At 38.5% G+C, this 24,290-nt stretch overlaps 1 protein-coding gene across 31 annotated transcripts in view; it reads left to right on the top strand.

The window, feature by feature from the left end:
- Nrxn3 (neurexin 3) overlaps nucleotides 1–24,290 on the top strand; it is a 1,610,845-nt gene that overhangs the window by 739,687 nt on the left and 846,868 nt on the right. For all 31 annotated transcript variants that reach the window (XM_036206284.1, XM_036206279.1, XM_036206286.1 and 28 more), the window contains one exon: nucleotides 19,652–19,771. In XM_036206284.1, the coding sequence (XP_036062177.1) occupies nucleotides 19,652–19,771 (120 nt within the window). The remainder of the gene's footprint in view (nucleotides 1–19,651; nucleotides 19,772–24,290) is intronic.

The following is a 24,290-nucleotide window of genomic DNA, read 5'->3' on the forward strand; positions in this document are numbered from 1 at the left end:
GTTTCTAAGGCGCCCCCTGCTGGCCTGCAGCAGCACTTAGGGAACCCGGTTGTAATCCTAGACACTCATCTCTCTAAGGCCTCCCAACTCCACTGTGTATCTACCTGCACAGGTGAATAAGTAGAGGTGGATATGCAGAAATCTCAGCCTTTCTTACTTCACCTGAGGATTGGTACCCCCCACCCCAGGTATATTTTGCTTTGTAGTTGAGTTTATTTTGATTTAACAACTGAAGATTTAATTTCCTGGGGGCATTTTTCCCCTATGTGTTCCTGTAGCTTCCGGATCCTAATTGAAAGCTCTAGGAAAGGTATGCTACCTACCTTTGCCTGGACAAGGCAGTGGAGAATTGTCCCTCTGTCTTTAGCCTCACTTCTGAGCCTTGTAGGATTTACAATTGAAGAGTTGGGTATTCATACCTGTATCATTCATACCAATGGCCACATGTATGAATGTGGCCCCATACAGGACTATACAATATATTTACTTACAATATTTGAGGGGTTTTATGTCTTTTTTCTTGTTTTTACTCTACTGAGTAGTTCTTGAGTTTGAATGTTGCAGATGACAGGGTGATGTTTCAATGACAGGGTTGCACATGTCTGGAGCAGAGTGTTTTGTTTTGTTCTAAGGCAATAATTAGATGGAGTCCATACCTGTTCACAGTGACATGTAGGAAATCACCTTGATACTCCAAGTACACCAAGTCTGGTTTCTCTAGAGTTCATGTAACGGAATATTTTATACACCAAATGAAGAAGATAGCTATATGGTTCGTTATGTCATGGTGTCAAAAACCAGGAACTAACTAACTTTGTTGCAAAGTGAAAATTTAATAATGGCCATCCCATGTTTTCCTATATAGTAAGAGAATTAATACAGCCTGGATTAAAGGTAGAGTAGTCTCTTTATACCAAGCAAGCAAATAATTAAAAGTAGAAATTTGCAGTTGTTTTTATGATCATAGGAAAGGTACATGTTACGGGTTTATGGTTAGACAGTTAACTACCATGAAACATCTTATGGTCAGTCAATTCTGAGAACAATGGAAAATATTTACAATGCATCATTCACAAGATTATTGTGGAAGAACCAGTGAAAAAAGTTGACCTCTAGCTAAGGACATGATCGAGTTCTAACATTGTTTAACAAAAAAGAAAGTGGAGTCAGCTGCCCCTTAACAATGACAAGAACCACATAAACCATATAACCATCTAAAGCTCAGAGGAAAAAGCAAAAAGGTGAGAAGATAAGAGACAGATAAACACATTTAGGAAAGTATGGTATGGATACAAAGCATACACCATCTGAATCTTGGTTACATAGTATTTCTATGTCTCAGTTCATGCATTGCCCAAACAGCCTTCCCTGATATTGAGAGAAGGGTTTACAAGAACTACAATGAGGTTAAGAGACCACTGGAAGAAATCTGGGGCCACCACTTCATTTCCCAATAAAGCAACAGGGTCAAGTAGATCTGCCAATAGCAATGGCTTGCTAGTTAACATGATCACCGAACATAAGTTTTGTTTGCATATCTTAAGCAAGGTAGGTAGGAACTAGAATTAAGACCAGAATGAGTACCATTATTGGGTTCATCAGTTTAGGAATGACAGCTGTCAATTACACATTGAACTTCATAAGTGTTGAGGGTTTATTTGGTGCTTCTGCTCATTCTCATGGGCAGTAACTTCCTGTTTGTTCTACCTCCTTTTTATCTTTGTTCGACATACACACATGCTGCTTCCTGCTCTCTATGTTTAACATGTCTTAATGTTACTGTTTGCTCTCTAATCTTTATACCTGATAGGAGTTTTATACTCATACTGTTTGTTTTGTTGTTTGCCATACCAACATTAAAGCCTAAAGAATTACAACCGACACTCATTATAGCTTGTTAAGGTATTTTACCAACTCCTGATGGTGTAGAAGATAAAATAAAGTTTTTAGCACAGCATGGAGGTCCAAATCATGTTCCCGGCTACTCCTTTAGACTTATCACCTGCCATGAAAATGTTCCCTTTCCTCATCATATAAAACAACACACTATTCCTTGGACTTGTCCAACCCTCTTCACCTCTGCATTCAGGGACTCTTCTTCATCTCTTGTCGATCTAGCTCCCTGCTCATCCTTTGTGGAGCATTCTCTAAGAATTCTCATTTGAACACTGCTAGACTCCTAATCCCACTCTGAAATCAAAAGTTAGGCATATATGCAATACATGTGCACACTCTCTCCCTTTCTTTGTGTTCCTAAAGTACACTTTGAAGACTACATGGCAATATGAGAGCATTTAAAGGGGTACATTACTGTTGTAAATGGTTGTCTTTTTCGTTAGACTTCAAGTAACTTTGATCCTGGGAGTCATTATGTCTTCTTCCATCCCAAGCTGGTAGCCCAAATCTAGTGTCAAAATGAGCAATATGTACATAATGAGTTATCAAGTTAATGAATATTTGATAACAAATACATAATAGTTAATGTGCAAACATTGGATGGATGTTTGTTCTCATCAAAAGGGAATAGTTTGTACTAATCCTTAAATTCAGTTCTTAACAGGTATTTCTTTACCCTCATTTCTTCTAGTAAGTCTACCCCTCCAACTGACCACGTGCTCCTGCTTTTGATTTTTTTGGTCAAGTAGATGTTCTTTGCCAATTAGTAGTAACACATGGTACAAATCTTTTAGGTGTTTACTGTACACCATGCCAGGAGTCTAGATTTGTTCTCTGACTCTAAGGGAAATGGATGAGATTACAACCATCCTGATGTGATAGGATTGTGATTCCATAAAAGACATGTAGCCTCAAATGGCTATTTTAATATGATGTGTACATATAACCATTTTGAATACATAGCCATTTTTTTTCTCCCAGTTTGTTTTAGAGAATGTGGGATAGTTCACAATTTGTATTTCAATTCTGATGCCTGTTAGCTACCTTTTAAATAGGTTAATTTTAATGTGCTTTGAGCATTCATCTTTTCAACACGCTAGACCAGAAACATAAAAATCAATACATTTTGAAGCCTCATGGTCTTTGAAACCCATTTCACCCCATAATTTGTGGGGAAATAGTCTTCTTATTGAGACCAGAATGACCTGACTTGAATCTTAGTAGGTGATAAGTCACCACAAGAGGACACACAAATATATTTTCTCCAAATATGAAATAACCACTATTTTTATTTCAAACATTTCTGCCCCCAATTCTTCTGCTTAAAATGGTCATCTTCCTCACTAACTAACTTGTTACCAACTTACAATATTCTAAATTCCTACTCTTGACTAATTTTATTCTCCCTTATTATTTTTGTGAGCCTTATCTCTTAACTCTTCCTGCCTTCATACCAAACCTGTGCTCCTAGCCAAGAAATCTCCAGTGAGTAATAGACAGCTGGAAAATCTCTAGTGCCCCTTAAGAAATAGAACTAACAAATTCACTGAGGTTAGTGAATTAATTTTCTTCAGTGTAGAATTCAGAACCAAAAAAAAGTCTTTCACATATAATTAGAATGGAGAAATCACATAAAACAACAACAAAAAAATGAATACAGTGTTGTAAGTGGATAATATTAAATATGATATTTGCTGTGAGAGAAGATTTTAAGATAAAAGCAATGTGTAGCCGGGTGGTGGTGGCACATGCCTTTAATCCTAGCAGTAGGGAGGCAGAGCCAGGTGGATCTCTGTGAGTTTGAGGCCAGCTTGGTTTACAGAGAAAGATCTAGGACAGGCACCAAAACTACATAGAGAAACCCTGTCTCAAAAAGAACAAAAACAAAACAAAACAACAACAACAACAAAAATGATGTCTAAGAAATAACAACCACATTGAGGTGAGAGATAAAGGTTAGCAAAAGGAAAACCAAAAATTAAATTATAGTTAAGGACACTTGATAGAAGTTTCAAGAAGCCATGCACATGAAGGAAATGAGAACAGAGAGTAGAACTTCAAGGAACACCAAACTAACATGCAGAAGAACAGGAAGGTGTGGGGGAGATCAAAGTTCCAAATGTGGAAAGCCCATGAGACAGTCTCAGCAGGAAAGATGGGGGTGACTGGTGAAGTTTGGTGATGATAGAAAACATCAGAAGATATCCGTGAATTTGGGAATTTATATAATTTTAGGAAATCATAGAAGGTAACTAGCTAGTGAAAGGTACTGAGAGGATGAAGGAGGGTAGAAGGGATGGGCACTCCAGAGCAGACAGTGAATTGGAGGGATCTGAGAGGATGTGCTCTATAGTGTGGACCACTTGGAAGTGCCAGAGTGAATGGAGAGAGGAAGTAAGTAGAAGAGGCAGTTTCCAGAGGGCTGCTGTGAGTGGGTGGAGTTTGGGAATGGCTAAAGGGAAGAGGGAACAGATGGACCTAAAAATAGAGGAACGAGAAGATGTTTATTAAAATGAGACTCCAGATAATGGAGAAAGGGATGTGAGGGGAGAGTTAGTCTTGCCCAGAGTACTAAAATATCAGTCTCATTTTCTCATAGCACCAAGGATCAAACTTGGGGCACTGCCACTCAGCTCCATCCCTAGTCCTGCGGGTCCTTTACTTTGGTAATGGCAAGAAAGCTTTGGGTTAACAACTGAGGGTGCAATAAGGGATTTCATTCATTCATTTAATAAGAATCCCAAGTGCAAGGATGCATGGAGAGAAATTTTGCCCCAACCTAGTGAGTACCTTGATTCTAGTTGGAGAGATACCTACATGAGGAGACAGGTTACAACACTATGGAATAGACAACCCAGGGTCAAGGGCAAGAGAATGGAAGACAATGGTGAAAAGAAAATGCAAGAGTTTCCTTGTCAGTGACAGATTCAGTTGGGAGGAAGTACAGTTACTATTGTGAAACAAATATTTTCTAATGAAGTGGAGCCTGCTAGAATTCAGGAGCCCATCTGTTAGAACCACAGGAAGCAGTTTACAGAGCAAAGAGCACTGGGTGGGAGTAAGACCATAGCTTCTATTTATATGGTTATTGGTAAGTTCTTTTACAAGGTTCAGGACCCCTGTAATCTCAATTCAATAAATAGAAGAATTTTTTTTTATTTACTTGTTCTCCAGTTTCCCAAAATATGGTCAGAGAATCACCTACACAGAGGGTTGCACAGTCACCTAAAGTTCATCTTCATCCATAGGATATGCCCTTACTTGGAAGTGCTGTAATCAGGTGAAACAAGCTAATACTGAGTTAGACTTAGTTTCTAAATGGAATGACTAGTGATCATCAAAGAGAAGGCGATATGGGGAAAGAGGTAGAGGTTAAGGTTATGTATCTACAAACCAAGGGACGCTGAGGGTTGATAGCACCGACCAAACACAGGAAGAGGCAAATAAATGTTCTAAAACATTCATGGCCTTATGATTTCAGATTTCTTCTCTCCAGCCCTAGGGGAAAATGTATCTGTTTTGCCATAGTCATTGAGTGTATGCAATTCTGACATAATAGTTTAAGAAAACTTATACAACCTGTATCAGAAATACCTGGATCTTGGTAAAATGTCATTCAAAGAACCCTGATCTCCTGAGTTAGCCACCCTAAGCCCTAGAATTAGATTTTCTAAATTATCTACTCATGCTTGTTATGAAATTTTAAATGTGAGAACCCATTGGCCATGGAGACTCCTTAAGATGTCTAAAAACATCAAATCTAGTTGGCAGGATTATTCCAACCCTACAGAAGATGCTTCCTCTGGCCTGCATGAGAGAAGTATAAAACTTGCCCTTCTATGCAGGTCTCAGAGTGCATTTTTACAGTGATGAAATGAGAATGTTATTTCTAAAATACTTGTTACACACATTCTATGTATTGTGTGTTCTGGAAGTATTATAAAGGTAAAGACCCCAAGAATTCTATTTTTTTTTCAGTAGAGAGATTTCTTTCTGCACAATTTGACAAATAATAAGATTTTTTTTCTAATCCGTTTCCTCTCTATAATTTTCTCTGTAGGTTTCTTTTTTTCTCATCTTATTTCAGTTTCTTTTATTTCCCTCTACCTTATTCAACTTCTATCCACCCAGAAATTAAGGTTATATGTGTTGTATGTATTGATTTCCTAGTTTCATAATCTTGATCCTGTAGCTCATGCACAGACTTTTTCATTCTGAGGTTTAATTTTATGCTTTTAAAAAATGTCTTTGGTGCTTCTCTAGGTTGACGGGCTCAATAGCATAGGAGTTATGATCAAAATAGACCTAGTCTACCCAAGTTCAAATCCAACCATGTAAATTAATAATCATTGTATGTCTTTGGGAAATTGCCTTATCTCCATAATATGGGTATGAGTTGGATTTGTGTAACAGTCAGCATGGCTTGGTTCTGCTACAGTGAGAAATATGTCTATACAAACTTACACAAGCTTAGAAGTGTAGAGTATTATATCACACCACTACCACCACTAACATCTGTCAGTTTATTATGGCATTGCTTTGTGCCTCCCCACCCCACCCCCACCACTTTTTCTTTTTTTCTTGATTCTGGGAAGTAGTCCCAGTCTGTCACAGCTTAAATTTGTGGCAAAAGGAAACTAGCTAATGGTAGCTCTTAATCTTTCCAAGTGGTCCAAGTCATTTTCCTTTCCTTAGCTGTATGAAACAAATCGCACAGCATGTCCGAAATAATGAGATGAGACATGTAATCCCTTAGAAAGTATGGATCTTCCAGAAAAGGGCTAATAGGAAGGGATAGCAAATGTTAGGAAAACGGTACAGTCAACCATACCAACCTTATGGGATTGATGCAAGCAATAACTTAATGTTTGCAAAGAACTCAGAAATGTGTTTGGAGGCCAGTGTCCTGTAAGAAAATGTGAGTATTACCCAAGAATGGTGCTATTAAGATTTGAGAAAAGGTGATGGAAAACTGGCTCAGTGTTTAAGAGCATTGGCTGCTCTTTTAGAGGACCCAGTTTGCTTCTGAGAACCCACATGGAGGCTTATGATCTACTCCATGTTACATAGCTCCAGTTACAGGGAATCTGGTGACCTCTTCTGGCCTCTGATGGCATCAAGAATGCAAGTGGTACATAGTCACACATGCAAACAAAAACATTTATAAATATTAAAAAGAGTTGAGAATGAATGGATACTTAGGTCTTGGTCAATGTTTTACAGGTTCTGTACAAACCTATATAAGAAATCTGAGGGGAAATTGGGAGTTGATAACTCAGGATTTTAGGTTGACTAAGAGTCCAGCCACAACTCTGTACTTGTTAAATCTGAATATCTGTTTCCTTTGCTACCTCCCCAGTGGATTATGAGATCCTTGAGGATTGTAGCATCCTTTTCATCATTCTACTTGGTATTAGCCCACAGTGCCCATGTAGTAATTCCTGAACTTTTCTCCTGTGAGACTGGATTGTATAAAAGGTCTTGCATATGCACTTGCACATATACTATGCCTCTGATCTATATCCCCACCTGCCTTCCTGAATTCATTATTTAACTCATCTTCCTTTTTTATCCTGGGCTGAAAAGGTGATTTCACCCTCTTTGGGAGCAAGCATTTTCTTCTGCTTGGTATCCTGTCTTACTCCAGAATTCACAGTGCATGGATGAAGCAGCTACAGTTCAAAGGTTAACTACATGCTTTGGAAAGCCTGTTGCACACAGACAAAGAGCACACAGACATTACTGATATTTCCAAGGTAGTTGTAGGTGTGCCTTGCCTATGGCCACAGGGCTGCACTGAGATATTACCTAGACAGAGGCAACATTTGAATTAAAATAGTCTTAATTGGTTTTATTGATGCTTTGCTTTTTTTCCTTCATGTGCTTGCTTTGTGAGTTTAATTTTAGTAGATGTAATAAAGAGATATTTCTAGTTAGATAGGGAGCTAAAATTTCTGATGTTTCCAATCCTATATAGATCTTACTTCAGGTAAGAGAAAGACCATCACTTTAGTGAACTAGGACCTGAATGGAATAACAATACTGTCAACTCATACCTCCCAATATCTAGTTGCATAAGTCAAATTTTAAGAAGTTAGGAGGGTATATCTAGGTGATAACATTATTTTTCATATGGCTATTCCTTGTGTTCTCAGTGGATAACCTGCTAATGTCATTAAGCTCATAAGTCAATAGACTTTTTAATAATCCCAGAAAGATAGGTTATAATTTCTTTTTTTTTTTTTTACCCTTAACTTAAATTTGGTAGTTTCTGTCTTGGAAAGGAGATTCTACAAATGTGACAAGGTATCTGAAAATCCTGGATCCACTGAACTCTGCCTTGGAATGCTTTTAAATCCCCCAACTATATCATTAAAATAAAAATAAAGTTCCTCATCCAGAAAACACTAGATCTGTACAAACAGATGGAGCTTGAATGTTGTCAGGGTCCTGAGCTCATAGCTACAACTCTACTTCCTGGGTGGAATTTCTGCATATAACAGACTCAAGTTACTTCAGAAAGACTATGCTCATGTTTTTAAAAGGCCTTTATGATTCACATGGGATTTTGGGGATCACTTTTGAGATGCATACTATTCCCTTATAAGTTCATGAGTTGGTTGGTTTTTGCCATTTACAACTATGGTACTGTACACTGTGTAAACAGCATTGTTTTCTGAGGGCTTCATGGATTCAAGACTTTTATGGGTATGATAGCTTCATAGACAGCTAATATGTGAGTTCATATGGAGAATTCCATCTATGGAGTCAGAAATTTCATACTCCATTTAATTTAATAATTTAACGGATTTATGGCTTTGGGCAAGTCAACCTTTTTGAATTTCATTAGAGGCAATAGATGCTATTTATCCCATTACATGGTAACATTTGAGTTACTGGATAGCAAATGATTTAGTGCTACATAGCTTGTGTTGATCTGAATTGACTTGAGAGCAGAATCTGAGACAAACAACTAGATAGTATCAGAGATGTATTAGTAGTTTGGAGTAAACTTCATGATCTGGAGAGAAGGACTAGAGAGAGTTGGTTACCACCATGACATTTGTGCTACATTTGCCTATTAGTTTTTTAAGCAATATCCCAAAATTATAGTTTCTACTTCATATTTAGCAGTTAGTGGTATGAGAAGAAACAACTATAGGAGTACCTGTTGTAAAGATCACTGTGGTGGCATTGCCCAGGTGTGGAACTGGAGAGATTGCAATGAATTGCTCCCAGGCTTGTCTGTGTAGAACAGAGGAACATGGGGGTATTCATCTATTAGCTCCATCCACCTATTAGTGTTTGACAGTCTTCTTCTGTATGCTGTTGCCCTGCTCTTCCTTTTTGGTTGTAACAAAGACACTCTGAAGGTCCACGGGACAGTTTTCCTTCTGGTGAGGGGCCACTGGATTATATGTAGTTCTTCATAGCTGTCATCTGCTGCTGTGGCTGAAATCTGAGGTTAGCTAAGTGGGTATGAGTTCAGAAACCCAAAGGGTCTCCTGCAAATGTTCACAAATATGATCATATTTTAAACCCCCACCTTTCATTACTAGAAAATGCACTAATTTCTTTTGGTTTTACTAATGTGTTATATGTGCTATCTCTGGATCTTAGTATAATATTTTTATTAATTCTGCTGTGATTTTCATGTGGGTACACAATATATTTTGCTCATATTCACCTTTGTTTCTCATAGATATACTCCCTGTCTCTCACCCTGTCAAACTTTGTGGCATTCTTTTAAATTTCTTTTAAAACCCACTGAGTCTAATTTCTGTTGGCCACTTACGCATCATGTGTGTGGAGACATCCACTGGAGCATGGTTGAGCTACCAGAGACCATACTCTTAACGAAAAGTGACTCTCCATCCCTCAGCAACCATCAACTAACTGTCAATAGCTCCTCAGAGATTGCAGCTTCTGAGGCCTTTCCTGATTCAAGCTTGAATGTTGACTGGATTGATCTTGTGGAGGCAAACATAGCTTCTATGAGTTTAGTAGTACAGCGGACCCATGATGTCCAGACTATATCATTTAATCCTTCCCAATTTCTAGCTTTTTTTGATCCCTCTCGCCCCTCTTCCATGATGGTCCCTGAGCCTTGAGGGATAAGGGTGTGATCCATCACCTTTGTGGCTAAGTACTCTGCAGACACTTATACTCTGTATGAACCACTCTCCACTGCACAAAGAAACTTCTCTACTGAGGACTGACTAACAGTTGTACTAATCTGTGAGTTTAGAGATAAAAAATAATAGCACAGTTTCATACTATGTCCATTTAGCAGGAAAATAGTAGCAGGATCACTCCTGGGACTTCTGGGCTTCTAAAGCATGGCTTGTTTGAACAGATTTACAATACCAGACACACATTTCTTCCTGTAGACTAGGCCTGACAGCCCATCAGAAAGCAGTTGGTTACCCTATAGCATTTGTGCCATTATTTCCTACTCTTTATTAACACTCTGAAAATGTATTTTCTGTTTCTTACTTATTTTTGTTTTTATTTATTTACAATTTAATATTCTCTCATTTCCTCAGTATCTCTACCCAGTCTTGATTGACTCCTCCCAGACTGGTTAACTCCTAGTGTAAACATGGAGAAGGTGTGGGGAAATTTGGAATGTAATGAGGAGATTTTGAAGCCAGATAGACTCAGGTTTTATCTGCTGTGTGGCCTGGACAGGTTGTGGAGCTTATTTTCTTATCTATTTTCAAGGTCCATTTTCTTCTTCCACCTTATACTATGTTATTTATTCTATTCATGTCTCATATATGAATATACTATATATTAACCATATCTACCCCTCACTGCTAGCCTCTGATTTTGCACATACTCATCTCGCTCCCAACTTCATTTCTCTTAATAACCTAGAATCTAATTATTGCCACTTGTGTGTACATTGATGTGAAGCCATCTATTGGGCATGGGCCACATGCCCAGAGAAAAGTGATCCTCTATTCTCCAGCAGCCATCCAGTTCTAGTATCTCCTTAGTTAGGGGTAGAGCTTCAGATGCCCTCCTCTGTCCATGATGGATTGCTTTTGTTTCGTTTTTTCCTACAAGAGTCCTCAAACTGGATATGTCCCACAGGCATAGATGATATCTTCAAACTGTACACACCATGATGGAATTTCAACTGGTTTGATCTTGTGTAATTAACCACAACTGCTTTGAAGTGCTGTGGCAACCACCAAATCTTGTTTAGATTTTTCATAGAACTCTTTCCCATCCTCCAGTGTATAACACCTTTTATGTTCAAGGTTAGATGCTTAGTTGTTGAAATTATAAAGGCAACAAAATCTCATTCCAAAGCCCTAAAGTAGATACAAATCAAGCAATCAAAAAAATCCACCCTGTAATAGAAGAGACATTGTAATAATTTCCGAAGTTAATTACCGGGGAGATAAACACTCTTAGCTAAGAGAGTTTAATAAAACTGAGGAGGGATGGGTAAAGAAGGAAAAGTTATAAAAAAAAAATCAAGGGCGAGTACTGTAAGGTACATTTTTGGTTTTTTTATTCTTTTTTGTTTTTCGAGACAGGGTTTCTCAGTGTAGTTTTGGTATCTGTCCTGGAACTAACTCTCTCTCTCTCTCTCTCTCTCTCTCTCTCTCTCTCTCTCTCTCTCTCTGTAGACCAGGCTGACCTCAAACTCACAGAGATCTGCCTGGCTCTGCCTCCCAATTGGTGTGATTAAAGGCATGTGCCACCACTGCCTCCGGGCCATTTTTTACCTTTTTAAATTCACATTTAAAACAAGATTTGTATCTAGGGAGATGGGTTTTTGGTCAAAATGCTTGCCACATAATTGTGATAACCTCAGTTCAAATATCTAGAATCCAGTGGAGTGTTTTAGTGCACATCTGTGAATTTAGCATTTCCGCAGTGAGATAGGAGGGGCAGGTAAGAAAAGTCCTGAAGTTTGTGGACCAACTGGTCTGTCTTCCACAGTGGTGTGGAAGATGAGGATCAATCCCCAAGGTTATCAACTCACCTCCACATATCTTCTGCAGTGCATCCATGTTCACATTCCTAGACATTCAAACACACATCATATCACACACGTGCATGCACACACAAAGACAAAAATTAATGATTTCCTAGATGTTTCCATTCATACTTGTTTACATTTTCTCATTTTGGCATTTAAGATAAAGAAGTCTCCTGATGAGGAAATAAAGTTAAATTGAAAGCTTATTAGAAGGTGGAAAGGGGAAAGATTTTAGGAAACATCCTGGTTATAATAATTCAAGCCTATGACTTTATTTGCCAAAAAGAAGATCCCATGGTCAGACCTTAGAACACTGTAACATTTAAATCATTAAAATAGTACAGATTCTATGAATCATACCAGGAAAACAGTGGGAAACATTCTAGTGAACTTGCAGATTTTTAAATAAACAAGAGTAGAAACAATGTTTTCCAAGGTATCTTCTTCCTATCTTTGAGCAAATTGCTTTATCTCTTGAAAAGTGGCTTCATAGTGAGAGATTATCACATGAAATCTTGAACCTATTAGTCCTCAGCTCACCACTGCTGTTCACGCTGCAAATTTATGGCTTATGTTAGATGTTTTGCAGTAAACTTGGAACAAAATTCCTTCTCCTCTTTTGGGGAAGTCATTTATTTCTTTGGAAATCTATCTCCCTAGGTTCACTCCATTTCAAAGTGGAGAAGCTCTATGCTCTAAGTTGAGACGTGTGAGTTCATTTTACCATGTGGTCAGGTCACAATGTACAAATCCTGTGGAGTAGGGTACACTGTTTGCTTTGTTCCTCTTAGTGGCAAGAAGTAATGGGCTAGATCCTAACTGAAATCATGTAGAAAATAAAAGGAGAGAGAGAAGAGCAGGAAGGAGGGAAGAAAGAGAGAAGTGAGCTATCAGTAGTCTAACAATCTTACAATATTGATAGACAGTAGTAGCTTAAGGTACAAGCTAAGTTATACAAAAGAAGTCAGGCAATCAGTGAGCTGACTAGACTCAAAGCAGGAAGCTGCTAGAAGCTGATGTCAAATGTGATTGATGTTAAATAAAAAACAAAATAACAGAAAGGAGTTTCCCCACTTCCACCTCCCATCTCACTGTGGAAACATGGAGTTAGTAGGTATGAGCTAATGCACCTGCATTTCCATGGGGTTGGGATATTTGAACCATGGTTCTCACAGGCGTCTGTTAGGTCAAATGTGCCTCACTTTCCCAGGAAACTTTCCTTTTCTAGCTGAGCTTGTATCTACTAAGATTCTCAGAGTTAAGGAGTCAACAATGATTTCTATGTTGCCTCCTCTTCCTTCCTCTCCTATTCCTAACCTACTTTCTAAATCAGTTTCCTTGTCTTCTTGACCCTGCTTTGGAAATGCACAACAGATCTCATCACTTCTATTCCTACTAATGTCCTTAATCTAAGTCACTTTCACCTCCTGCCTTTAATAGATTCCTAAAAGATTCCCTTCTGTGTGTCATTGGCCTCTTTTGGTCCAATCCAATAATTGTTAAAATTTAAATTAGGGCATAGCTCACTGATTAAGAGCACTTGCTGTGCAAGCATGAGGACCTGAATTCAAATCCCTGAAGCCCAAATAAAAAGCCAACATGCTATAGGGCAGCTGTTCTCAACCTGTGGATCACAAACCTTTGGGGATCAAACAATTATTTTCACAGGGGTTACTTAAGACCATCTACATATCAGATATTTATATTACAATTTGTAACAGTAGAAAAATTACAGTTATGAATTTTTGCAGTAGTAATGAAAATAATTTTATGGTTGGGAGTTACCACAACATGAGGAACTGTATTAAGGGGTTGCTGCATTAGGAAGAACCACTAATATAGGGTGTCACTGTCCCTAGAAATTTTGCCTCCATGGCCATGGGAGTTTTCAAAATGTGATAAGAAAAGGGTGAATGGTAAATGTTACAGAAGTCACTGAGATGCAAGCATGGCAGTTGTGAGGCACTGATGATGCCTCTCAGATGTATGGAGAAGCAAATGATAGAGAAATGGAGAAATGCTGCTTTCTATGATGATCACTCCAACTCCAGGTCAGACATCAAAACTGTATTGTTTGATAGTAAAAGTGCTCATGTAACAAAATCTTATGTACTTTTAGGCTCTTTATCCTGAACATGAATGTCTTGGGGTTTTATATGAGGTCTTTATATCTTATCATTTATTTATAGTCACCATTTTACAAGTCAGAAACTCCAAGTCTAGAGACCTCTAAGGTGGAATGCTTTGAAAGGTTTCTCAGCATTAAACTGATTATCAGAGCTCAGTTCCTTCACCTACATCTTAACATTCTTTAAGAATATTATTATTGGACATTGCCATTTGCCAATACATTTATTTTGTTTGTTTGTTTTTGTCTGCCATGTGTGGATTTTTCAATATCTACTCATCATTTTTTGAAGCAAAACAAGCATCATATTTGCAACTATTTAAAAAAAACCCACAAAAGCCAGGCATATAACTCCAGCATTGTGTGTGAGGAGTCAGGAGTGGCCTGGGCCTACATACAGCACAGAGGTCACCTAGGATATTGTGAAATACATGTAACACCTTCCATAAGGCTGGGTATTACTGACTGAGAAGCAATGTTCAAGATAAAGGTCTAGGGAGAAAGAATCTTGGATAAACAATAGTCTGAGCAATTTGAGTGTAGCCTAGCCCTCTTGATAGCGCAGGTCATTAGGCTACTAACTATATCCATTCTCAGCCTTCTGTGCAGAAAATTGTCCTTTAAGAGACAGTCCTGCCTGTCTAACATTCCTGATCTCTCTAGTGATTATCTGTGAGCACAAGGACCACATGTCCTCTAAACTAATAGAATTCAACTCTCTCAAGACTTAGGTCATAATCCTTAATTTGTGGCCCTTCAGGTTTCCTCGCCTGTAACTAGAGAGCAAGCATCGTGAAGAATCTTTTCCATTTTCCTTATCTTATCCTCAATATCGAATTGGTTGCATGGCTTCACTGTTCCTCATTAACCTTGTTAAACCTTGTAGTAGTCAGTCCCCTAATACACTGCCACAGGTGAGTAGGCATGTAACATTAGCCCAGGAAGTACTGAGGTTGATGGACAGCCCCTAGAAGAGAATGGACAGTCTGTTGCTGAACATGTTACTTATGTTTGGCTTCCTGGAAAGTTTTTTTTTTTTTAACTAGAATCTGGGTCTCTAACTTGGTGCATATGCTCAGGCTGTACAGTTGGATTACTCATCATCATCATCTTCTTCTTCTTCTTTTTTTTTTTTTGCCAGAGCTGAGGACCAAACCCAGGGCCTTGCGCTTGCTAGGCAAGTGCTCTACCACTGAGCTAAATCCCCAACCCAGATTACTTGTCTTCTTGACACCTCACTGAGAGACTCCCCATAGAAAACTTACTCTGAGATCACTGTGTCTTCTCTACCTGTTATGAGAAGTTCCTCAGCTACCCGTGAAGCTTGAGGATTTTGGTGAAAATGAAGTAATATGGTTGAGCTGTTTTGCTACAGTAGTTTTATATAATCTGGGTTACAATTGTTTTCCTAGAAGAATGCATGCTTTAGAAATGAGTTTGTGAAAATCTGCTAAGTTTATACTTACAAAGGCAAACCAGACACTGCCTCAACCTTTTTTTTTTTTTTTTGATTTTCTAGGCAGAAAATAAAAATGCTTCCCTTTCCCTATTCTCCTCCTTAAGTTCCTTTGTTTGTCTTTGCTTTACTCCTAAACAATCTGTTTTCTCTGGGAAGTATGGGCAATAGATACTGTGTTGCTCTGGGCTCAGTAGAGTACTTGTCACAGCTAGATGCTGACGGAGTAAAGGTAAGTGTTTTCTTGATCAATGTCTTTGCTTTGCTTTTATCTAATACAATAATTTGCACATCCGTTTACCATACCACATAGATATAGAATCATATATAACTTTTTAAGAGAGACATTTTTATGTTTTTAGTGTATTGTAAGACTTTCTTTTAGACTCATGTGGAACATGGCTCCTGGGGAAACCAAGGTATCTTTCTCTCTTTTACACAAATTCAGGTGAAGAAGAGTCATGCTGGCCAGCCCTTTCCTCCCTGACACAATCAAAAGTCCCTGAATGCTCCCCTCCCACTTTTGGAAACAGCCCTTTGTGGCCGATGGAAGGAATTTCTACTGTCTGCATATGAGCAAAACCAACCAGCTTAGCTTAATTTGGTGATGTCATGAGTATTGGGAGTAACCTGTAGTTTTCATGGCTATATTGTTCTTGCAGGAAATAGCAAAATTATACAATGTAGTCTGTTTGCTAAAAAGCCTAACTAGATTAAAAATGATTAAACTAAAGTTCACTGTGGGTGGATTTGCCAAGAGAGGGGAGACTTTTCTGATATCTGAGTGTCATCTTCCTCCAAGGAACCAGCAATGATTTTTATTCTAATGTTTTGCTTTGATTTTATTATTAGTTCTTGCTTAAAGACCTGGGACTTCTCTTGAGTTGCTATGGGGCTTCAAGAAAAAAGTCTGGCTGGTGTTCTTCAGCAGCTATTTCTTGTTCTCTGTCCACTCATCAGAAAATGAGTCCATGTTCCATGAGGCAAAACCTTCTTTCAGAGAGACCATGCCGGGTGAGATGGTAGCAGGGCCAGAGTGGGTACCACTCTGTTGGTACCACTCCAAACAGTCATTAAAGGCTCTTTGTCCTTCAGTAATGAAGAATTCAACTCTCTACTCTTACAAACTTCTATAGGTCAGAACTCTTTCTCTCTGTTTTTTGTTTGTTTGTTTTTTTTTTTTTTTGTCTTTATCATAAGTGTCATAATCTGGGACAGTCAGCTGATGAGAGTCGATTGGGTTCTTCTGCTTAGCTGTAGCACTCATGTCTGAGTAGCCTGAGGAGAATCATAGGATTTCTTAAGATCAGTATTTCTTGGATACACCGTGAAAGTAGGGAAACATGTCAACATGTATATCCGATGTGTACCCCACTTCAGATCATAATCATCTTAGTTTTTTGCAGAGACAACATCAGAACATGTATGGATCGGAGGTTGTTAGTTCTTGGTAGTTTCCTTCTCAATCAAACATGAACAATATCTTTTTCCTTCTTCTTTCTTTTGGGGGCACCCTCTGTCTACAAGAAAGAACTCCACTGTCATTGTCCCACTGATTCTGCTTCACTGGCCTTTTAACCTATTCTGTCCAGTTTGGGGGGTGGGGTGGGAATCCTTCCTTCATTAGATCTTTCAGCTTTGCAAGCCTAAGTTTGTGTGTTTTAACTTTTGGCTTGTGTTAGAATCAATTTGTATTACTTACCAACTGAGTCTCCTTTGTGAGCTGCAGGTTAACTTGACATCCCCTCACTTTGTGGAAATTTGCAGTGGGATTTAAAAATCACTTTCTACTAGCACAGTGCCTTGACCTTTAGGCTTAAGATAAATGCTATTGGCACTTCACTTCCAGCAGATGTGTTTTACAAAAGCTCACTGAAGTTTATCAGTTTGCCACATGAAAGTGAATATTTGATGTGAGTCTATGTCATTTTAATGACACTAATGTGAATCTTTTCCCCCCACTCCTACAGGACTGAGAAATTAGTGGTGTTGGAAATAGCAGGGCATGAAAGATTCCATTAATCTTTCCACAATTTTGATTATAGGGCATCACATTCTAATGCTTTAAAGTTGAATGGATAGTTGAACATTTGTGTTTGAATCTGGCCACCATGCACAATTGTTGGATACCTTACATGCCATACCTGTAAAATGCTGGCTTCATGGAAAACACTTTGGCCAAAAAAACCCACAAAGCTTCTTTTACATTTCTGTAGCTAACATGATGCTTAGGTAAGCAATGTCCGGAACTGACTGCATTTGTGCTTGTCATTCTCTCTCTTATCTTGTCCCTTAATCATAAAAATTAAGTGGTGTGAAAAAAAATTGCCTGAAGAACAGACGTTCCCTTAGAGGAGAGATTTTAAATGGCCTGTATCTAACAGTTCTGCCTTCATAGCTACTGTTCTCTACAGTCCTTCATCGCTTTGTTCTCTCTTAGCAAAGCATTTGTATGTAGAATAAAGAGGATAAAACAAAAAACCAAGGCAGACTTGTTTGTTCTAAGAACTTCTGCTCTTCTTCTAAAAAGCACCAACATGATATGGTCCATTTTCTCCTGTGCCCTCTTAGTGAGGGGTCTGCCAGGGGACTATGCATCCATCTGAGGCTTGAGTTGGAGGAGATAATGAATGGGTCTGTGTTTAGGGAGTTGAAATGTAGGGGGAGATTCCATTTTGTGGGTGAATTCAAGATAACATCAAGAGGCAATTATGAGATTAAATAACAGTTGTTTATTAGCAAATTCTTCCCCTAAGATTCATAAACTATTTCATGTCATGGGTACGGGGTTTGAGATTCACTGGCTCCAACCTGAGTTTTGTCAGTCAATGTTCAAGATTCTTATTCATTTGAGTTGCATGATGGATGGTGGATACATACCAAAAAAAACTCTGTTTGTGGTTCAATTAAAATAAAATTCTTCACTCTGGTGCCTTTATTTTCAAGGGAAAAAGAAACCCCTAGCTTTTACTACCTCTGGTAACTCTTACAGCCTGTCAAACTGGAAATGTTAATTACTCAATATTTAAAAGGCACAACTTAGAATTACCTAGAGATTTCTACCTATTTTCTTTCCAGAACAGAGTATCATAGCTTCCTCTCTTACATATTTTAGTATATTTCAAGTCCTTTCAAGCATAAAGCTGTCCATATGTTGACTTAACCATCAGCTTCTGCATGGATGAGCTCTGCACCATAGAAGCTCTGTCCTATGACCACAGCTTCTCTGGCACCTTTGTCTTCAGATTTCCATTTTTAGGTCAATGAAGACACACATTCTGAAGTTAATGTCTTTTCTTTTGCTAAAGGGAACGCTTGAATGCCTTGTGTCTCCCTGTCTTGCAGTCTTTTGCTGTTAAACATCACAAAATCCAGGTCCTTCATAGGATTAACTTGAATTTCTTCTTGACTATCTTTAACATGGGTTCTCCTGAGACAACTTAATTTATTCCTTTACCTCTTGGTACTTTTATGTGAAGCATTGTTTTGAGCTGTACATGTTCAATATTGAAATCTATGTTATTTCCTGCTTTGGATCTTTTGGGTTTTTTGTTTGTCTTTGATTTTTTTTTTTTGGAGGATGATGAACAGTGAGAAAAGCCTGGGTCCCTCATGTTACCCCAGGGGTATTCATTACAGTGTTTTAACCTAAACATAATTTCTATTGTGTTGCTTACTTTTACAATTGCTATGGTTGCTAAATTCTAATAAACTGTGGGTTAGTGGAAATGGCAAGTTAAAGCCATAGAATTTGAAGAGTTATTTATTTCTCACTCGCTTGGTAAATAGTTTGTAAAGGCCACACTTTTGTACTATGCTCAAAAAAGCAAATGACTAATAAAAATGAAATTTCAGATATCCAAGACTTAGCAAAACAAATGCCAGCTGATTAGAGATTGCTGTAAATCTTATTAAGTGTTTTTAGTACTTTAAGACCTCATAACTCTGCATGAAGGAGATATTTAGTTCCTTCATTATGGACGAATGTCCTTCATGTTTCAATGAAGATGTCTGCTTTTAGAGACTGATGCAGAGGATTCTATAGGAACAGTGGACATAGGGTCCATAGCTCTCCTGGGTCATGTGCACCAGTGTGGCTTTGACAGACTTAATGCCCTGAGCAGTACTTTGAGAACTGGTTCTAACTTTTGACACTCACCACCATTCTTAGGCAAAGGACCTGAGACCCTGTATGCAGGGCAGAAGCTCAATGACAATGAGTGGCACACTGTCCGGGTAGTGCGGAGAGGAAAAAGCCTTAAGTTGACAGTGGATGATGACGTGGCCGAGGGTAAGTGTGGCTATGATGTCTGCTTTCACTGTCTTGTCTGCCATTTCTCCTTTGGAAAGTTTCTGTTTTATTTAATGGAAGCTACACATCCTGTTCTCTATGGACAAACACAGGCAAGGCTAAGAAGCCCCTTCTTGTGTATGTCACAATCCTTTTTCTTCAACTTGTAGTATAAAGCTAGCCCACTATCGCAATATCATTTCTTGTCAGGCTTTCTCTTTGGTGTAGAGACTACCCAGAGAACAGGCATAGAGCTGTATAGACCCTTCTGTTACTAATAATTAAAAATGCCTGATCAGTCACTCTCCATGTGTCTGTTGTCTCCACCAGCTAACAAGTAACTCTTTAATAGAAGGAAGTAGGGAGTCCAAAATTATAGACTGTCACAGAGAACATAATAAATACTAGAAGAGTGTGTGGTAGAAGGTGCTGGACCTATTTATTTTAATTAGCTGTTCATTTATTCAATTATTATTCACTAAGTACCTACTGTATGTCAAGTATTGTTGTGGGAAGAACTGGGCATATAGTGATGCTCCAATAAGCAACTCCTCTGTAGATTTGTGTTTAGGAAGGCAATGTGTAAATGAATGCATCCATATGCATGTAAATGAACACTGAGAGTCCCCTGCCTTGTGCAAATGCTTCCTGCTGACATGCTATATGTCAGTAATATTCTAGAATAACAGAAGATAAAAGGTGCACAGAAATTACCCACTTCCCATTATTAAACCAACTGAGTAGATTAGAAGGAACTCTGATGTGTGAAAATGTTAAGAATACGTCTTGAGATTCTGACGTAAGTGGGTAGGATTGTATTTGTCAGTCAGACGAGAAAGCAACCACCTGGGGTGGAAAAATGAAGAGTGGCTAGTGAAGGTAGACTTGCTCTCTGACTTTGATGGATAGTCGTAATTAATCAGGCAATGATCCTGAGTCACTTGCCAGCCTAGTATCCAAGCACATAGCATGCTGAAGTCACTCCATGGAAGAGACTTGAGGCAGCACAGGGCAATGACATGGGACTCTGCTGTCATCTGATCTAGCCTCAGCATTAATTCCCTGCAGGATGGTTGAGAAGCTGCTGACTATCCCTGACTCTTGTGTAATATAGTCTGCAACCTCAGCTGTTGCCACGGTGCCTTCCGTGAACAGTAAGACAGCTGGGATAGTCAGGAACCTCGCGTTTAATATAATCAGTGCCAGTAAATTAGTTTATGCCTTTAGGAAAGATAGACAAAAACCTCCTTTTCTTTATTTCACCATCTTTAAACTTGAACTTTTGTGATTTTTTTTTAAGGCCCTTTTCATCATAAACGTTCTGTGACAGTGGGTCCTAAAACTTAATTTTAATTTATGAGCCTGAGCTTCAGTACTTCTGGAATCTATAATTGTAGTGTAGTGTAGTGTAGTGTGTGTGTGTGTGTGTGTGTGTGTGTGTGTGTGTGTGGAGAGAGAGAGAGAGAGAGAGAGAGAGAGAGAGAGAGAGAGAGAGAGTCTAGACAGAGGAAAATGTACAGCATATATATTCAGTCACCTTTAGATGCTGTGTTAGCTGTTTTATGATTATCAGTTCCTTTAATCTTCAATAATTCAACATATTCTTTCAAAATAAATGTTCCTATTGTCATTTTCCTGGAGAGGAATGGGGAAGTTAAAGCTGTGTAATTAAGCTTCAGATCCACATCTGTGTGATTTCTGAGAAGGAAACAGTTTGCTGAACTTCACAATCCATCAAAAGAAAACGATTTCTCTTCCTGTGCAGGCAAAACATAATGAAGTGGGTAGGGCGAGGTGGGGAATACATCTCAGGATGTCTTCCACCCTAGAAAAAGAAGGCACAGAGAGCCATACCAATTATCCCATTTACTCCACTTCCACAAAGACACAGCTCAGGCATTGGAAGTAATTTTGACCTATAGGCCTTCAGGGTAACTTAATGGTATGAAATGCATATAGAAAATGAGATTGAAAAAAAATGACGTTGTTGTTCAGAAGCCACTTTCAATATGCATTAATTATTCAGACTGTCCCCATGAACTGTGAGATCAGAATGGGGTCTGCAAATGCTGTGGTTGTGAGCACACTAATTCCTCTGGTTTTGACTGGTTAAATCCCAGAATGATGCAATTCACAGCATGTTATAAATAGCTGCCACTAGGTGGCACTCTCACCCCAGTCTCACTCAGCAGTCAGTTCCTTTTATTTTCCTTGAAAACCACAAAACACAGGCCCTGAGAACAGTCACAAAGAATTGCAGAACTAAGAGTACAATAATCCCTGGCCTTGCACATTGTTCTTTTATAGAACCTTTGGAATAAAGGCAATTATGTACTGTGCTTTCTACTAGCGCTAACAATTAGAACACAAGGCTAAGCTGTGGAATGTCCAAGCCATCCAGTAATTTTATTTGAAATTAATGAATTCTTTTACTTTCAGCCATACCCCCTACTTTAGTGCTGTTGGAAGACAACAGCTACAAAGTAGAAGAAATTTGGGAGAAAAGAGTTTGATTGTTTGTTTGGTGTTTTTGTTGATTTTTTTTTTAAAACAATGAAAAGAGCTTTGGGAATTGAATTTTAGTTTATAGAATTCATAAAATCAGGCAATGAATCTAAAATATACATGGTTGTAAGCGGTGTCATATTGGCTTACTTAGTAATCCTTTTCACGCTGTTTAAGGTCCCCCAGTGTGCCAAATTTCTAACTTAATCTGTACAAATGACATAAAGAGTAGGCCAGGCTCACATGTCATCGAAGGCCAAGAAAGAAATGGTCTCCAACCTGGTATTTTTCATTTATTATTATATAATTGTATTCTTGGAAAAGTATTAAGTTCAGTTGACAGTTAATAAGGCTTGATTGATTGATTGGGCTAGATTTCTATTATTAAGAACAAATTAAAAGAATGCTTGTTTTGTGCTTCTCAGAATTGTGACCTAATATGTCCAAACCACACTCTTGGCCCAGAACTTATGACTAGTATAAAAACTCACCCCTCTTTTCACTGCTCTAGCCCAAACTCACTTCTCTCTCCCCCACCTACAGTGTGAATAAAACATATTTTGTCAAAATCTCCCACCAACAACTTATTCCTCATGTTAATACAAAGTTGATGAAGTGAACATATGAAATGTTAGGTCAGGAAAGAAAGCTCTTTACTGCAAGGCTCATTGGGAGCTTTTGAAAAGCTAATGTACATTGCTAATCACCAATAATTAAATATGCACTAGTTCCTAATATATTTGGTTTCAGAAATTTTTCTAGAATAAGGTATTTGTGGCATATGCTTTTAAAATGTGCTGAGAATGTGGAGAAAAGTGTTTGGATCTAGTGAAGCTGGAGAATTGTGGTGAAAATGTGAAAATCCCTAACTTTTTTGAACTACTCTCCCATGGTTGGAAGCTATGGGAGATCTAGTGCCTTTTCCTGGGATTTCCTAATGTTATTGTTATCATCATCAGCACTACCACCACCACCATCATCACCATCATGATCATCATGATCATCATCACCATCATCACCACCATCATCACCATCATAATCATCATCACCATCACCTTTATTTGGTTGAGTTCATACTTTTGGCAAGGAATCATATGAAAAAAAAATGGCCATACAAATTCCTCCCTTCAAGTTGACATCTCAAGCATGAGCATGATGTATGTCCCTGTAGACGAATTGCTAACCATTTAGAAATTTGTCTACCTGTCTTCCCACCATACCACTGAAGCTTTCTGAACTCAGCTTCTACTGTATGCCATGAGATGCCCAGAAGGCACTTGAGTGGTCCATTAGTAGAAACGAGCTTGCTTGTAATGTAAATGAACAATGATTAAAACATTCAAAGAAAGGAAAAGAGTGACTGAAGAATAATTACTTTTAGCTAATGATTGAGGTCCTAGAAATTTTCTAAAACCTGTATGTACTGATGCCTTTAATCCTGATAAATTCATGCTCATTTCACAAATGGCAAATGAAAGATTAAAAACATTAAGAATCACATACACTCAAGGCAACCAAGTAAAAAATTCACCAATCTGGAGTTCAAATCCAGGGAAGTTATTCCTCAGAGCCCATATACTCTATATACTCTAGCCTTATAGGAAGTTACAGATCTGACCAGAGTTCTCCTGGGGTTTATATTCATCTTCATTCTGAGGGGATAGTATGTGGATGGCTTGTTACCTGCCAATGAGCTATGGAAGTGACTGCTTCTAAGGACCAAGGCAACAAGGTTGTTTTAGGAGAGATGACCAATTATTATGAATTAGGTGGAATGGCATGTGCTGCCCAGCTGTGGAGAAGTGTGGACTCTATTTCAATTACTACCTGGCAGTGGTAGCAGATCAGTTCCATTTGCTGCTTTTTCTGGGCAAGGATATGGAAAATGAATCAAAATTTTTGTTCAGAAAGAATAGAGTATACAGCCGGGCAGTGGTGGCACACGCCTTTAATCCCAGCACTAGAGAGGCAGAGGCAGGAGGATCTCTGTGAGTTTGAGGCCAGCCTGGTCTCC

This window comes from Onychomys torridus, chromosome 14 (assembly GCF_903995425.1).
Source record: "Onychomys torridus chromosome 14, mOncTor1.1, whole genome shotgun sequence".
NCBI lineage: Eukaryota > Metazoa > Chordata > Mammalia > Rodentia > Cricetidae > Onychomys > Onychomys torridus.